General features: G+C 43.3%; 1 protein-coding gene across 1 annotated transcript in view; it reads right to left on the bottom strand.

The window, feature by feature from the left end:
* The window catches only part of LOC144593002 (peroxidasin homolog), a 291,006-nt gene that overhangs the window by 68,435 nt on the left and 204,886 nt on the right, over positions 1 to 17,685 (bottom strand). Inside the window, exons 13-15 of the mRNA XM_078398417.1 lie at positions 10,749 to 10,861; positions 6,489 to 6,645; positions 2,981 to 3,089 (exon numbers count right to left, since the gene is read on the bottom strand). Of these exons, the coding sequence (XP_078254543.1) occupies positions 2,981 to 3,089; positions 6,489 to 6,645; positions 10,749 to 10,861 (379 nt within the window). The remainder of the gene's footprint in view (positions 1 to 2,980; positions 3,090 to 6,488; positions 6,646 to 10,748; positions 10,862 to 17,685) is intronic.

The raw sequence follows: 17,685 nt of genomic DNA on the forward strand, positions 1-17,685 counted from the left end.
CTAAATATAAAGTTTCCTTAATCTATACCAAAACAAGAATGGTGGAAGGCTGTAATTGCTCATATCATCTCCTTTTGGATTCTTTATTTATCTTTTGTGTTTCCAGCTGTAGTTATATCTGATGGGCATCAATTGTAACAGAAAGCAGTCAAGAGCATTCATGATAAAAGAGAAGGTAATCCATAAGTCACTGCCGTATAGGTTTTGTCAGCTTGATTAATGAGCAATTGTTCAAATGCTGGACATTCATCACATCTCATTACCAGCAGGTCATGAGATAATAGTTTAAAAGTTCAAGGTGGCAATTCCTGTAAGAGCACAGTTCAGAATCTGAACTGATGCCCTCTCGTTACGGTGCCAGTGCAAACTTGTGTGCAAATTGTTTGCAGATTAGTTTAGTTTAGTTTAATTTAATTTAGTGATACCGTGCGGAAACAGGCCCTTCAGAGCACCGAACAACAATCCCTGCACATTAACATTTTCCTACACACACTAGGGGAAATTTTACATTTATACCAAGCCAATGAACCTACAAATCTGTATGTCTTTGGAGTGTGGAAGGAAACCGAAGAACCCGGAGAAAAACGACGGGGAGAACGTACAAACTCCGAATAGACAGCACCCGTAGTCGGGATCGAACTCAAGTCTCTGGCGCTGTAAGCAATGTAAGGCAGCAACTCTACTGCTGCGCCACTGAGCCACCCTTATCTTGATCTTATTAGCATTCACACAAAAGGTGACAGACACAATACATTAGTTGGAAAAAAGTAAATGGAAAGTTTTAAGGTGAAGAACTAAAAAAGTGGGCAAAACTCAAACTGCAGCATCTGTGGCAGGAATGGACAGAAGGCATTTCAGATCAGGACCCTTCTTCAGACTCCAGCTCAACATTTTTTGGTTCAATATTTTGTTCAACTTTTTTGCTCAACATTCCAGCAACTGCAGTTCTTCCTGTCTTCAACTAAAAAGATTTATTCTCATTTTCCCTGCAGGGTAAAGCTGGAGATTGCAAAATTTAAAAAAAAGTCCAACACTTCTGGTCTTAATTAATTTTAATTGCTCTGTAATGGAACTCCATTAAGTTCTCCAATTAATGACTCATCTCTGAGAAAGCTACTGGGAAAAAGAAAATCTGCAGTTCCTTGTGGATGAGCAGGAGGGAAATTGGGGTAGGCCTCCCAACTCCAGCCCTTATGTGTAATCAATAGCTAGGCTAGTACGAAAGTGTCTAATAGAGCAGAGTAATGTCAAAAGAAAAAGATTAGCAGTCTGATCAGAGAGATAGACATACACCATGCTTTCCCTTTATCCCTGACCCTCTGTGCACATAAAATGTGAACATAAAATCAGTAGAGGATTATACAGGGTGAATGCACAGCATCTTTTTCCCAGGATAAGGGGAATCAAGAACTCGAAGGCAACAGTTTAAGGTGAGAGGGGAAAGATATAGGTCATAAGGTCATAAGTGATAGGAGCAGAATTAGGCCATTTGGCCCATCAAGTCTACACCGCCATTCAATCATGGTTGATCTATCTCTCCCTCCTAACCCATTTTCCTGCCTTCTCCCCTGACATCCGTACTAATCAAGAATCTATCTATCTCTGCCTTAAAAAATATCCATTGACTTGGCCGCCATAGCCTTCTGTGGCAAAGAATTCCACAGATTCACCACCGTCTGAGTAAATTCCTCCTCATCTTCTGCCTAAAGGAACGTCCTTTAATTCTGAGGCTCTGACCTCTAGTCCTAGACTCCTCCCACAAGTAGAAGCATCCTCTCTACATCCACTCTATCCATCCCCTTTCATTTTTCAATGAGGGCCCCCTCATTCTTCTAAACTCCAGCGAGTACAGGCCCGGTGCTGTCAAACACTCATCATACATTAACCAACTCATTCCTGGGATCACTTATCATACATTAACCCACTCATTCCTGGGTAGTGGGTATATGGAACAAGATGCCAGATATAGCGGAAGCAGGTACAATAACAACTATTTTTACAGGTACATGGGTTGGAAAGGTTTCGAGGGGATATGGGACAAACACAGATCAATGGGACTAGCGTAGACATGGCATTTTGGATGGTATGGGCAAGTTGTGCCAAAAGACCTAATTCCACACAGTATGACTCTATATGTGGAGGTCTTTGATTTACATTCTTACACCCAGCAATCAAACTAATTCCAAGAATATTTTTCTTGAAGAGTCTGTGGAAGAAACAAATCCTGAGGACAAAGTATGAAGCCAGGATACATAACATTAATGTCAATGATTCTTAGTATCATTTCTTGCATAGTCTGGACACTCTTAATAAAAAGTTGCCATACTTGTGAGAATCGGAATGATTCACTGAGCAGGGCTAATGCAACAACAAGTCCTTCCATTGCACGCTGCAATTTGAGCAACACGTATCAATATACTAAAACTCTCATTTGTTTGTTTGTTTGTTCCTGAACTACAGCCAAAACGGTACATGATAGCATGACAATTTTAGGCCCACCTTACTCACCATCCCTTTGGTGCTAATGGAAGAAGTTTCATTGAAATCGGTGTTATATTTTTTAAGTTATTCACATTTTAAGGTTTAAATCTATCTCCTAGGGAGGGAGGGGGGTGGAGGGGGGAGGATAAGGGGGGTTGAGGGGGATGGAATGGGGGGGGGAGGGGATAGAGGGGGAGGAGGGGAGGAGGGGGAGGGGGGAAGGGGGGAGGGGGGAGGGGGGGAGGAGGGGAGGAGAGGGTGCTGCACCAATGCAGGAGAGGTTTGGGCCCAACAGGTCCACTTGGTCTAGTATTTGAATAAAATTGGACAGATTCCAAACTGTGTGAACACCTCAACTCTATTAATAAAGATGTATATGGTGAGGAATCTGTCCCAGGGTGGGAGACTAATCCTTGTGGCAAAATTATATAAAGTCAATACTTCCAGAAAGTAGGGGGAGGAGATGGGATGAAAATTAGCTAAAGAAAAAAAAACTTACTTGGTAAACAATTTCCTGCGTGTTAAGTTAATTGCACTGTCAACACTGTTAATAGCCTCACGAATGGAAGATTCAACAAAGTTGTCTCCAGTGCGAACTCTATGTGGAACTGTAAGAAAGAAAAAACATCTAGAAAGGAACTGATACTAACATTCTTACAAAACAAATGAACACCCTGTCCCTAAAAACACCCTGCTCCTAACCTAAACATTCAAACTTCAGATTCTCAATAGTTGAAATATTTTGTTAGTGTTATATAGGAGAGATGATTTGTATGGTGGTACTCCTGGTGGTACTCCTGTGGCGGCTCCCACCACAGGAGTACGCGGTCCGGTCGGGTTGTGCGACCACCAGTGCGCTTCGTGCCTCCGGTTCTGGGGGGGGGGGGGGTCCTGTGGCAGCTCCCAAGGGTCGGGCCATACTACTCCCGACCCCTCGGCACGGGAATGGACCAGTCCAGGGGGGCGGTCCGGTACTACGTATATAAGGACAAGGTTTTGGGCGCGAAGCCATTCCGGCAGACTCAACCCGTCTGATAACCAAGGAATAATAAAACAGAACGTCCCGAAATACCCGGCTTCTCGCCTTTATTTCGGGCCTCTTCCGACGCGCCACACTCCTGACATTAATAGTTAAGAGTAATAAGGTAAATCTACAGCACTGTTTGTTTTCCCTGGGTGCTCACAAGGCGATGCAGGCAAATGTGAACTTTGATAGAAACCTACAGTAATTAAAAGCCTCGACAGGGCAAAGTTCAGCACTCAGCCAGCCGCTAACACGAAACGCGGGCTGATGGAACCGCAAGGCTACAAAACTTGAACAATCATTCTTCTGCAAGTTGATCAAATTCCCAGGAGGTTTTGTGAAGTTAACCAAATGTAAAAATAAACTTCAAGCAGAAAGCAAGAAATTGCAGGTGCTAGAAATGTGCAACAGAACCTGAAAACACTCGGGATTCTCAGAAGGCCGGGCAGTAACTGTGGAGAGGTAAATAGACAAAAGGACACAAAGTGCTGGAGTAACTCAACAGTTCAGGCAGCATCTCTGGAGTACGTAGATAGGTGACGTTTTGGGTTGACATCCTTCTTCAGACTCAGTTAACTTGTCAGATGACTGACATTTCACCTGATCTGGCAAAAGAATTCATTTTGTTCTCTCCACCACTTCCTTCCCCCACCATCCCATGAAACTTAGCCTTTTCTTACCTTTGATCAAAAGGTCAACAATTTGAAATGTTCAATATTTCTCTCTGCAGATGTTGCCCGGCATGCTGAGTATTTCCAACATCTTCTGTTTAAAAAATACACATTGCTGGTTGCAGTCCTTTTTCCCAGCTGCGGAGAGCTTGTTTTCTCCGAGCCATCTGAGCAACATGGCCAGTTGACTTTGTTTGGGTTTTATGTGAGCAAGTAATGGAGTGGGTGATGTGACACGATTTCTCCCACTTTACAAGGACATCAAACCTGGCAGCTCTGGCACCAAAATGATTTGTAGACCACTGATCATAGATTCCAGTGGCTGCTCAGTAGTTTTGAATAGTGAATTGATAAGGGTATTGATATACAGATTGGTGCCCGGGGCGGCTCGGCCGCGGGGCCTTCCATCCCCTTGCGGGGGCTGTGCGTGTCGGTTGCCTCGGTAGGGGTCGAGCTGCCTGTCCGTGGGTGCGGGGGGAAGAGAGGGGAAGTTTTGTTGCCTCCATCACAGTGAGGGGGTGTTTGGAGTCACTGTGATGGATGTTTGTGTTGGGGTCGGGTGTCCTGTGTTCTTTTCTTTTTTGCTGTGTCTTGTGACTGCTGAAATTTTGTTCGGTGTTGTGCCGAATGACAATAAAGTGTTGTTATGTTATGTTATGTTATAAGTTATAAATTCATAAGTTCTCAGAGCAGAATTAGGCCATTCGGCCCATCAGGTCTACTCCGTTATTCAATCATGGCTGATCTATCTTTCCTTCTCAACCCCAATCTCCATCCTTTTCCCCCATAACCCCCGACACGTTTACTATTCAAGAATCTGGACAATCTCCATTTTAAAAGCCCAAGAATCGGGGAGATGACAGCCATATATAGATAGCACACTATTTCAGGACATATTAGGAAGGAGTATGGTGTGCTGTTAGTGCAGGTATACGGCCTGTAGTTTATTCAGTTTAGAGATACAGCGCGGAAACAGGCCCTATGGCCCACCAAGTCCGCGTCGACCAATGATTCCCGTACATTAACACTATCCTACACACATACTTGGGACAATTTACAAATTTACCGAAGCCAATTAACCTTTGGAGTGTGGGAGAAAACCGGAGCACCCGGAGAAAACCCACGTAGGTCACGGGGAGAACGTGCAAACCCCGTACAGACAGCATCTGTAGTCAGGATCGAACCCGGGTCTCTGGTGCTGTAAGGGAACAACTTTACCGCTGTGCCACCATGCCGTCCCGGTATAATTGGATGAAATTGGGTCACTTTAAGGAGCATAACGCTTGCTTGCTTAGGCGATGGGGCTACAAATTACAAGGAACTAGAACAGAGCTGATCACAATATATATGGAGTAGGTCTAGTTCACATGACTCTCTACCACTGGGTCGAATAGAGCTTTGGCATTATAACATTTATTATTTGGAACTGTTTGATCGAGAATAAATCACAGGTTTTTAATTCACACTCTTTGGTTAACCTAAATCAACTTTTGGCACAAAAATATAATAGGTTCAGAATTCTCCAAAGCTGAGGTACGGTCTGTGGATTACTATCCATCACATCAGGTTCAGTTTCAAACTAAGAAATATAATTTTAATTCACTAACAATTTACCAGATACTTCAAATCTTGCTATTAACACATAGGGCAGATATCAGTTCCACAACTACAATATTGACAAAAGCATTCTGCTCAGGGTTATAGGATTCCTACCATGCTCAGAGGGAGTAAAAGAAAACCAAAAATAAAATCTGTTTTTTAGATTAGTTCAGAGATATGACTAGGAAACAGGTCCTTCGACACACTGAGTTCTTCCCAACTATCCTCAACCCATTCATACTACTATATTATCCTGCTATCTCATCCATTCCTGACACACCAGGGGCAATTTTAGAGGCCAATTAAGGTTTGGAGGGATATGGACCAAACGCGGGCAGGTGGAACTAGTGTAGCTGGGACATGTTGACCGGTGTGGTTGGGCCGAAGGGCCTGTTTCCACACTGTATCACTCTATGACTCTATTACTCTTAACCTAGAAACTCACACATCTTTGGGATATAGGAGAAAACCAGAGCACTTGGGGGAAACCCACACAGTCACAGGGAGAACGAGGAAACTCCACACAGACAGCACCTGAGGTCAGGATTGATCGCGGGTATATGGCGCTGTGAAGCAGCAGGCCTACCAGCTGCGCCATTGTGCTGCCTTGATCTCAATAGAAATCCATAGCAAATATGGAGCTACTGATATACATAACAGAATCATAGAAGATTTAAGATTAATTAATCTAACATGAAAATTAAAGTACTTACCAGTCACCTTCAGCAGCATATTAGTAGCTGCTTGGCCAATTGTGTTTCGTGCAGCACATTCGTACCTTCCTTCATCTGCTAGCCCAATGTCCCTGATAGCAAGTGTTCCCTCTGCATTAACATGGAATTTCCCACTTTCTGTTATTTGAACTCCATCCTATTTAATAGATATAGAAAATGGCTGTCATTATTCCTTTTATATTTCTGACATTTTATACTTTAATTTAATCTTTTGTTTTGCTCCGCAATTTCTTCTCCTCCATTATTAAAAGGTTGTTCTGTTACTAAGGATAGTTTCTTGGAACAAGTTCATGTGTATGTGTGTGTGTCAACCTGTTGAGCATTAATGGCAATGTGCTCGATAGCAGTAATATTGACAAGTGCGTTTCTTTCCATACTCCAGTTAGTAATAGAAACTGCTATTCAGCCTGTTGGGTGCTTAGAGGCACTTTCAAATGGATGTCAAAGGTCCTATATCAATTTTTGCTTTTTATTAGATATAAATCACATCCCCAATTACACGAACCATTCGGTAAGAAAACCCATGCCAAGCAATCCCTGGAGAATATTGGAGAGAACGAGCATTAGAATGGGCTGTTTGCATAGTTTAATTTAGAGACACACCATGGAAACAGGTCCTTCGACCCACCAAGTCAATGACGACCATCGATCACCCATTCACACTAGCATCGATTCCCTACAGACCGGATGCAATTTAGAGAGGCCAATTGACCTACAACCCCACCAATATTTGTGTGGAAATCCACCCGGTCACAACGGGATTGTGCAAACTGCACACAGACAGCATCTGAGAACAGGACGGAACCCGGGTCTCTGGCAATGCGAGCCAACAGCTCTACCAACTGTGCCACTGTACCGCCTATGCGCCACTGTGTTACCCTTTGTGATGCACTCTTAGTCTATTTGAAAGTTTATAAATAAGTCTTCAGGTCATCCAGTCCACGACTTTTGTATAACTTCTCTTCCGGTGCCACATGTAAATGGACACAGCTGCGTTGCTGCAGAATTTTACTAGTGCTCACATGTGAAAATCTCACTCTGCAAAGACCAGACAAAATGACTTTGGAATAAGGTTGACCTTTTGCTTGGCAGGGAAACTGCGAAAAAAAATGACTCTGTTACTAGATACTTTAAATCTCCACGCAGATCTCTGCAACGTTCATGAATGATTCGGATCTGATGCATAATTGCAATTAGCTATTAAAGCCTGTTGCTTTCAGGCCACCAGTCATAATCTCCCTGTGGAGAAGTTGTCCAAGTAAGACTTGAGCTCAGTCAAAGTTTAATTGGTCTTTGGGGAGGCAAGTTTGCAAACTGGCAAGAGCTTGTAAATTTCTGGGTTTAAGCCAGAATAAAGCCTTCCTGTTTATGAATACTTTTGATACTTTGAACTTGAAATCTGGTGTGTGATAGACGTGCATACCATATAGGATCATATGGCCCTGATTTGGCCCTGATTTGGCCATATGGCCCTGGTGTGTGATAGACGTGCATACCATATAGGATCATATGGCCCTGATTTGGCCCTGATTTGGCCATATGGCCCTGGTGTGTGATAGACGTGCATACCATATAGGTTCATATGGCCCTGATTTTTCTGTGGAATGTATCTGGGGACTTTTATTTCCGATGGGAAAAGCACAGATACACCTATCTGTTATTCTCTGGCACTCCACTGAAAGCCTACTTAACAATACTCTCAAGGTCATGGGGAGTTGGGACTCACCTTTGAGGCTATTTTAAATTCAAGAGCTATAAAATGCAAAGAAGAGTACAAAAAAAAATCTTTAAATGATATAAGAGATTTTAACTTGAAAAGGGTCATAAGGTCATTAGTGATGGGAGCAGAATTAGGCCATTCGTCCCATCAAGTCTACTCTGCCATTCAATCATGGCTGATCTATCTCTCCCCCCGAACCCCATTCTCCTGTCTTCTCCCCATAACCCTGACACCCGCACTAATCAACAATCTATCTATCAAGAATACTTGAAGATTGGTGCAAAATGTGCACTCCTAAAAGTCTTCATCAAATGATTACAATTTAATGTTTACAAAATCTGTTTTTCTGATTATATGGCAGAGTAGAATTTTGTTCCCACAAAATAACGCAGCTAATAAACAAACTTCTCATTATGTTTTGCTATTTAGTACATTTACAGTCTGTCTGAAGAAGGGTCTCGACCCGAAACGTCACCCATTCCCTCTCTCCTAGATGCTGCCTGACCTGCTGAGTTACTCCAGCATTTTGTGATACCTTCGATTTGTACCAGCATCTGCAGTTATTTTCCTACAGTTTAATCAAAGTAATTCAAAGCGATCTTGAATTGAGGCCAAATGCGACAGAACTTAAAATTTGATAGAAGTCAAATAGGGCAGTTGCTCATATTCTTAGGTGTTTACTTCTAAAATATTATTTGCAGGATTATTTGGGGTGACATTCCAATATCATCCATATCCTGGTCAAACGTAAAGATTACAGTAGGTAGACACAAAATGCTGGAGTAACTCAGCGGGTCAGGCAGCATCTAGGAGAGAGGGAATGGGTGATGTTTCGGGTCGAGACCCTTCTTCAGACTGATGTCAGGGGAGGGGATGGGACAAAGATAGAATGTAGTCGGAGACAGGAAGACCAGTGGGAGAACTGGGAAGGGGGAGGGGTTAGAGGGAAAGCAGGGACTATCTGAAGTTAGGAAAGTCAATGTTCATACTGCTGGGGTGTAAACTACCCAAGTGAAATATGAGGTGCTGTTCCTCCAATTTGCGCTGGGCCTCACTCTGACAATGGAGGAGGCCCTGGGCAGAAAGGTCAGATTGGGAATGGGAGGGGGAGTTGAAGTGGTGAAGCTCCGGGAGATAAGGTAGGTTAAGACAGACTGAGCGGAGGTGTTCAGCAAAACAATCGCCTAGCCTGCGCTTGGTCTCACCAATGTAGAGAAGTTGACACCTGGAACAGCGGATGCAGTAGATGATGTTAGAGGTGGTGCAGGTGAACCTCTGCTTCACCTGGAAAGACTGTTTGGGTCTTTGGATGGATTTGAGGGGAGAGGTAAAGGGACAGGTGTTGCAGGGGAAAGTACTTGGGGAGGGAGTGGTTTGGGTGGGAAGGGACGAGTGAACAAGGGAGTTCCGGAGGGAACGGTCTCTGCGGAAAGCAGAAAGGGGTGGAGATGGGAAGATGTGGCCAGTAGTGAGATCCTGTTGGAGGTGGCGGAAATGTTGGTGGATAATTTGTTTTATGCGATGGCTGATGGGGTGGAAGGTGAGGACAAGGGGGTCCTTGTTATGAATAGGGGGAGGGGGAGCAAGAATGGAGCTGCGGGATATTGAGGAGACCCTAGTGAGAGCCTCATCAATAATGGAAGAGGGGAACCCCCGTTTCCTAAAGAAAGAGGACATCTCCGATTCCCTCCTTATCCAGGGCGCAGATGCGGCGTAAACAAAGGAATTGGGAGTAGGGGACAGTCTTTACAGGAAACAGGATGGGAAGAAGTGTAGTCAAGATAGCTATGGGAGTCAGTAGGTTTGTAGTAGATGTCAGTCAATAGTCTGTCTCCTGTGATGGAGATGGTGAGATCCAGAAACGGTAGGGAGATGTCGGAGATGGTCCAAGTAAATTTAAGAGCAGGATGGAAATTAGTGGTGAAGTTGATGAAGTCAGTGAGTTCTGCATGGGTGCAGGAGGTAGCACCGATGCAGTCATCAATGTAGCGGAGGTAGAGTTCGGGGATAGGGCCAGTGTATGCCCAGAACAGGGATTGTTCGACGTACTCTACAAAGAGGCAGGCATAGCTAAGGCCCATGCGAGTGCCCATAGCTACGCCTTGGATTTGGAGGAAGTGGGAGGAGTCGAAGGAGAAGTTGTTGAGGGTCAGGACCAGCTCTGCTAGGCGGAGGAGAGTACTGGTAGATGGAAATTGGCGGTTCTGCGGTCGAGGAAGAAACGGAGGGCTTCAAGGCCATCCTGGTGGGGGATGAAACATTCCATTATTCCTGCAGAAGAAAACAAGATGCGCTGGAGTAACTCAGTGGAGAAAATGGATAGGTGACATTTCAGGTCGGGATCTATCTTCAGATGGAAGAAAGATTCCAATCCAAAACATCACCTATCCATGTTCTCTATAGTAATTGCTGAGTTACTCAGCACTTGGTGTTCTTTTGTAAACCAGCATTTGCTGTTCCTTGGTTCTCCATTATTCCTACAGTAAGAGTATGTTTATTCGATTCTATTCTCCTCTTACCTTAGTCCAGGTGATTGTGGGATGTGGTTCACCTTGAGCGCTGCAAGATATCTTCACATCCTGACCAACCTCTGCGGTGACATCTCGTGGCACAGCAGTAAACACTGGTATCACTGATTGCAATTAATAATAGCTCGTTAGAACTTCAGACAGAAGGAGAAATAGCTTTGATTTTCCCGTAGTTACATCAAATCTAGCATTCATCTAACTTTAAACAGCTCCCACAGGGTAATCAAGTTCCATAAATGACAATTTTGTGATTACAGCAAGAAATGTTTTTTTTCCCCAATGGACTCTTCACTTTTGTTCCATTATTCCCTGAATCATCAATTTTATTTTCAAAAAGATTCTGATTTCTCCAATTCTTTTGACACCCATGTCTGAAGGCAGTGATTTGTGGTGCTCTACATTTCCACTAACATAAATGATCTTTCAATGTCTTGTGAAAGTGTCAACAAGGACAGGTATTAAGGAGGAGATACTATTGCCAAACAAGATCAACTGATTTACAAATATTTGAACATCCCAGCAAAAGCCACTGAAATTTAATCAGAAAAGGGAATTATTTTATTGATCCCTTTCCATTCCAGATAAAGTAAAAGGAAACACTACTACTCAGAGTTTGCCTAACTCTACAATGAGGAATTAAGCACAAGAAACGTACTTAATTTCACCACAAGCCTCACATTGAGCACTCGAGCATCAACGGGTCGCTTGTTTTTATAGATATCTCATAAATGTTGAAAAAAATCATCCACCCCAAACCATCCCCAGTTTCTCCTCAAATAAAAACTCTATTGGAAGTGATACCAGCTTCAGGGAAAACATTCTTCTTTTTTCAAACTTTTTTTTCACACAATGAACAAATAATGAGGATCTCTTTCGAAGCATAGCTGATAATGAAAACGAAGCTCACCGTGAAAAAAAAGTGGTTGAGCATTTTTTTGTGGAGGCAGAACTCATGAAAATTCAGCTGCACGAGATGGATTTACAATAAAAATCTTTTGTCAATGTTTTATTGCTGCATTCCTTCACTCTCATGGACATGTAGAATATAACAGCAATTATGGTAATTATAAATATGATACACCAGTCCATATGGACCTGTTTCAAATAGTGAAAGACAACTGAATTAATGATTCTATTCCAAATCCAGGCCAAATACTCAACCAACAGAAAGGATGGAAACTTGGTTGTATACCAACAATTTGCATAAGTAGTCTGCAGTCAGAATGGTTGTTTACAAAGAATAACTGGATTTATTTTTTGAATCGAGTTCCATCTCTCCTGATAGCCAAAGCTCCCATTAATTGAAACTCAAGGGAACTTGAAATCTGTAATAGAATATATTAGAAAAAAATCTCTGTGCAATATACATTGGAGTATCAAATAATCTGAAAGAGAGATGATTTAACAGTGAATATTCTTCATTATTTCCTTAGTAATGATAGGGGACTTTATGTGCAGGTTAGCATGTAAACTGCAGCTTAATACAAGACGAAAGGCGAGTACACTGAGAATGGCTATTAGTATTAACAACACTCTAGAGAATGCAATCAATTTTAGTTTCATAATGCAAAAGGATGATGATAAGATAAATTCTCAGAATAGAAAACACATTTTGTAGCTTCACCTAATAATATTCCTTAAACACACTCCTTAAGCAAAAGTGTGCTCTTGGATATTGTCTTCAGAAAGGTTACTTGCATCCATTATTTTTAAACTGCGATTTTTCTCTGGAAGTGCAGTCCATCTAGATAGAGCTCTTAAGGATGGCGATGTCAGGGGGTATGGGGAGAAGGCAGGAACGGGATACTGATTGAGAATGATCAGCCATGATCACATTGAATGGCGGTGCTGCCTCGAAGGGCCAAATGGCCTCCTCCTGCACCTATTGTCTATTGTCTATCTGTGCACTGATTTATATTTTAAAAACCAAGACATCCATGAGATCTCATTGCACCAGTCAACTAAGCCCAGCAAGAAGCTAAAAAAACATTTCTTCTCTATTCGTCAAGTCCAAGACTTCATTCTTATCTAGTTGCAAGTTCTTGCAAACATCCTCCTTTTCAGATTTGCCTGGTTTCCTGAGGTTTCCTGCAGCAGTAACTGGCGTCTGACGAAACTCCCAATTTCCATCTAATCACACTTTATGCCAACAGCCATATGGCCAACACACTACAATCAGTCTGAAAAATGGTCCAGAACCAAAATGTCATCCGTCCATTTCTTCCAGGGATGCTGCCTGAGCCGCTGAGTCCCTCCAACACTTTGCGTATCACAGTCAAATGGCTAACTAGCACAATGTCACATAAAGACTCTCAGTTAAAATCTGCCACACCTACAATTCACACATGTATGCAGCATTATAGTCATTCCTCAAAGACTCCTATCTACATCTGACAAGGGATGGCTTTCCTCAGGAGAATGCCTGTCTATGCCATCACAAAAATCGAATATTTCCAATATTAAAAGATCGCAGCCCACCAATCTCCCACCCATAATATTTGCTCAGGAGAACAAGACCTATGAGGTTTTCCTCTCTCCTAAAATGTCGTGCAAGTCAGCATTCCCAATATTTTTTTTCTAATTCTCCAGCCATTTAAAGTAGGAAGTTGAGAATGCAGCAGATCTGGCATGCTGACATTTTCAAGCTGACATCAGCACAATTTTCTGTTGGGGAGAAAAAAGCTTGCTGGTGAATTTGGGAATTTGTCATAATGTGGAGATTCAAAGAATGTATGGCAGCCGAACAATGACACGGGAAATAATGGGAAATATGGGATGTAGGAGCCATTTGTGATTGTGCTGGCTGTTTTAGCATATTATATTATTTTGTCTAGATATCTAGCTGTATTATTTTGGACACTTGGGGGGCTGTCGTGAGATGAATACATATATGGGCATAAAGTACTGGGAGGAGCCAGAACTAGATGCTATATCTCGAGAAGCAGAGACGGGAGGAGTCAGACGCAGGGAGTATGGTGAGGTATAGTTCTTACCAGACCTGTGGCAAGAGCTGAAAGCAGGGGGAGATACAGACCTGTTTATACAACTACTTCAATAAATGACTCATTAAACTGGAAAATACGTTTGGAGAATCTCTTTGTTGGTTTGCGTCAAATCCACTCCCACTCCCTGTGAAGTAATGGCAAGTGGGAAGGACATTATTGGAAAAGACCGAAGTTGCCATTACACTTAAAGTAAGAACTACCTCTAAAGAGCCACTAAAAGTAAGAATTGGCTCGATGAGTGAGACTGAAGCTTGTGAATCGACCGAACGGAACAAGGATCGTTTTATTTCACAAGCCTTGAAGCCGAATCCCACAGACTGGACAGGGTCACGACCTGCGCTAATCTGACTAACGGAGATTGGAAGTTTCGATAGCCGACGCGCAGGAAAAGTGAGTACAGCATTAAGCTTAGGTATCACAAAATGCTGGAGTAACTCAGCGGGTCAGGCAGCATCTCTGGAGAGAAGGAATGGGTGACGTTTCAGGTCGAGACCCTTCTTCAGACTGCAGTTATTTTCCTACAGCATTAAGCTTTACGAGAAAAGCTGTATATCAGAAGCTGTATTGGAAAACAACCGCTGTATGGAATGCTGAGAACAAAGAAGTGACCTTGAGCATCGCAAGATATCAGTTTGTTTTGAATTCTTGTACAAGATACGATTTTACGTCTACACATCTTAAAGGGATAGTGTACAAGTATGTCTGTGGTTAGATCTAATGTTCAGCCACAAGGTCGCGATATCAGAAAGGATTCCGTAAAGGAAAAATATTTTTCTTCATTATGTGCACATCAATGTTCTCTGCTGTCATGAAATGGGTTGCCGGCCTGAAAAGCCAGCATCAGATTGAGGAAGAAAGGGAACAGAAGAGAAGACAGTTGAAAATAGAAGAAGAACGACTGAAAAGAAAGAAAGAACAGAAGAGACAAGAAGAACAATTGAAAGGCTGGGAATTGTTCCTTGAAAAAATCAGGGGACAAGTGAAGATACCATCAGATCCACGTTTTGGGAACATCCAGGAAGCTGAGCCAGTTGCATCTGTCAAAAGCTCTACTTTTGCTACGGCAAGGGAAAAGCTACAACTAAGAGGAAGCAGTTTTGCAACAACAGCAAAACCTGTAGAAGCACAAGTGCAAGAGAAATTGACAACAAAGGGAATGAAAAGAGACATACCTACCACCAAGCCACAAGGCTCTTGTTTCTTTTGTAACAAAAGTGGTCACACATTGGGGCGGTGTTGGCAGATCAAGAAGAAAGGGCATAAAGAAAGGAAAGACTTCTTAAAGGGGAAGGAAATCTGTTTTGGATGTTTGAAAATAGGTCACATGAGAAAAGACTGCAAGAGTCGTTTGGCTTGTGATGTGTGCAAAGAAAATCATCCTGAAATACTTCACATTGAACAAAAGGACAAAGAAAAGAAACCAGAACATACAGATCAGAATGAAAAGTCAAATTGCGAGTGATGCTGTTCTCCCATCTCAAACGTGTGGGTATATTGGGGCCGGTGATGAAGCTTGCATCTTCTCCATTGTACCAGTACAAGTGAAGAGCCACAAGGGGAGCACAGTGTTACAAACATACACATTTTTGGATCATGGAAGTTCATCGACCTTTTGCACAGAAAGCTTGATGAGAAGGCTGAACATTACAGGACCAAAGACCAAAATTGATCAGTCATCTTATCTCTGGTTTGGAAATATCTAGTCTGGACAAAGACGATTTTATTCAACTATTTGATGTGTTCACACATAAGACCATGCCTGTTTCTCAGCTAAACATTCCCAGACAAGAAGACCTGAAACAATGGCCTTACTTGAAGGATGTCAAGATTCCTGAAATAGACTCTGGCATTGACCTACTCATCGGGACAAATGCTTCAAAGGTATTGGAACCTTGGGAGTTGGTCAACAGCCAAGGGGATGGACCATACGCTGTGTAAACCCTATTGGGATGGGTCATTCATGAGTCCCCTGAGAAGAGACCATGAAAGCAGGGATGTAAATGGCTGCCCTGCTGCTGCTGTCAATTGCTGAATATCCATTGCAAACCTAGAGGACCTACTGGTCAAAGAATACAATCAAGATTTCAGTGAAAGAACCAGCAAGGAAACAGAGGAACTGTCCAGAGAAGAGGTAAAGTTCTTGGACATTATGAATCGCTCAGCAAGGATGACAGATGGACACTATTGTCTAGATTTACATTTCAAGCCAGAAAATGCCAGCATGCCAAATAACCGTTGCATTGCAGAACAACGCATCCAGAGCTAGAAACGCAAGTTTGGCAAGAATGAGAAGTTTTACGATGAATACACATCTTCCCTCACAGAAATGATTGACAATGGTTATGCTGAAAGGGTACCAGTGGACCTGCTGAATCGAAGTGATGGAGAACTCTGGTACATCCCTCACCATGGGGTGTATCACTCAGAGAAAGGAACTTTAAGGGTGGTCTTTGACTGTGGTGCAGTCTTCAAAGGAACATCACTTACCTGCCAACTGCTGCAGGGTCCAGCCCTAACCAACTCACATTGGAGTTCTCATCAGATTCAGACAAGAATTGTTTGCATTGATGGCTAACATCAAAGCAATGTTTCATCAGGTCAAGGTATCAGAAAAGCATATTGACTATCTGCGGTTTCTGTGGTGGCCTGATGGTGATGTACAGCAAGATCTTGTTGAATACCGGATGAAGGTACATCTTTTTGGAGCCGTGTCGTCACCAAGTTGTGCAAACTATGCATTAGGAAAACTGCTGAAGATAACAAAGCTCACTTTCCTGCGGAGGTGACAAACAAAGTAAAGAACAATTTCTACGTAGATGATTGTTTAAAATCCATGCCTTCAGAACAGGAAGCAGTTCAGATGGTGAAAGACCAAGGAGGAGCCAGCGCTGCCCTCGCAGCTGCGGCTTGTCTGCAGTCCGTTTGTCTTTTGTGTTTTTTGTTGTTTTTGTCTTAATTGTAGTTTAAATATGATGTAGTGTGCGCGGTTGTGTGTTATGTGGGGTGGGGTGGGAACTGTAACATTGTCTCTCCCGAGCGGAGATGCGACCTTTGTTTTCTGTGTCGTGTCTCCATTCCCGCTGCGGCCTACCATCGGCCATGCACCTGGAGCTGGGGGCCTCCGGCTGGGACCACCCGGGCTCTGGTTCGCAGAGCCCGCGGCCCGGACACCACCTGCGGCGTTAGCTGCCTTCGGATGCTGCGGGAGCGGCTGCGACTCGTCTCCGGAGGCTCCGGCGCAGGCCGCGTGGACGTCGGAAGCCCGCAGGACCCTGGGTGGGGGCCGACATCGGGAGCTCCGACATCGGGAGCTCCGGCAGCGGCAGCGTGTTCGCCCGAATCACGGGGCTTGGGTCGGCCTGCCACGGACCTTTCACCGTCCGGCGCGGCCTGGAATAGGCCACGGGAATTTCTCCGCTTCAATGTCGGGAGCCCCAACCGCCCCGACGTGGCAACTTCAACAGCCTGACCGCGGGAGAAGATGGCAGGGGAAGAGAAAAATACATTGTGGCCTTCCATCACAGTGAGGAGAGGACTGGAGGAGACTCACTGTGATGGATGTTTCTTTTGTTTGGTGTTGGTTTATGATTGTATGTGTTATTGAATTTTTATTGATTGTTCTTATTGGTCTTATTGTTGAACTGTGGGTAATTTTTCATTTCACTGCACATTTATGTGTATGTGACAAATAAATGACTATTGACTATTGATTGATATTGACCTGACTGCCATCTGCCAAATGGGAGGATTCATGCTGTCAAAATGGATCAGCAACAGCCGGTGCTGTACTGGCATCCATTCCACAAGAAAACAGAACCAAAGAGATCAAGGAGTTGGACTTGGACAAAGACAATCTGCCTATGGAAAGAGCACTGGGATTGCGCTGGTGCATTGAAATAGATGTTTTCAAGTTCAGAATTGCT

The sequence above is a fragment of the Rhinoraja longicauda genome, chromosome 4 (genome assembly GCF_053455715.1).
Source record: "Rhinoraja longicauda isolate Sanriku21f chromosome 4, sRhiLon1.1, whole genome shotgun sequence".
Taxonomy (NCBI): Eukaryota; Metazoa; Chordata; class Chondrichthyes; order Rajiformes; family Arhynchobatidae; genus Rhinoraja; species Rhinoraja longicauda.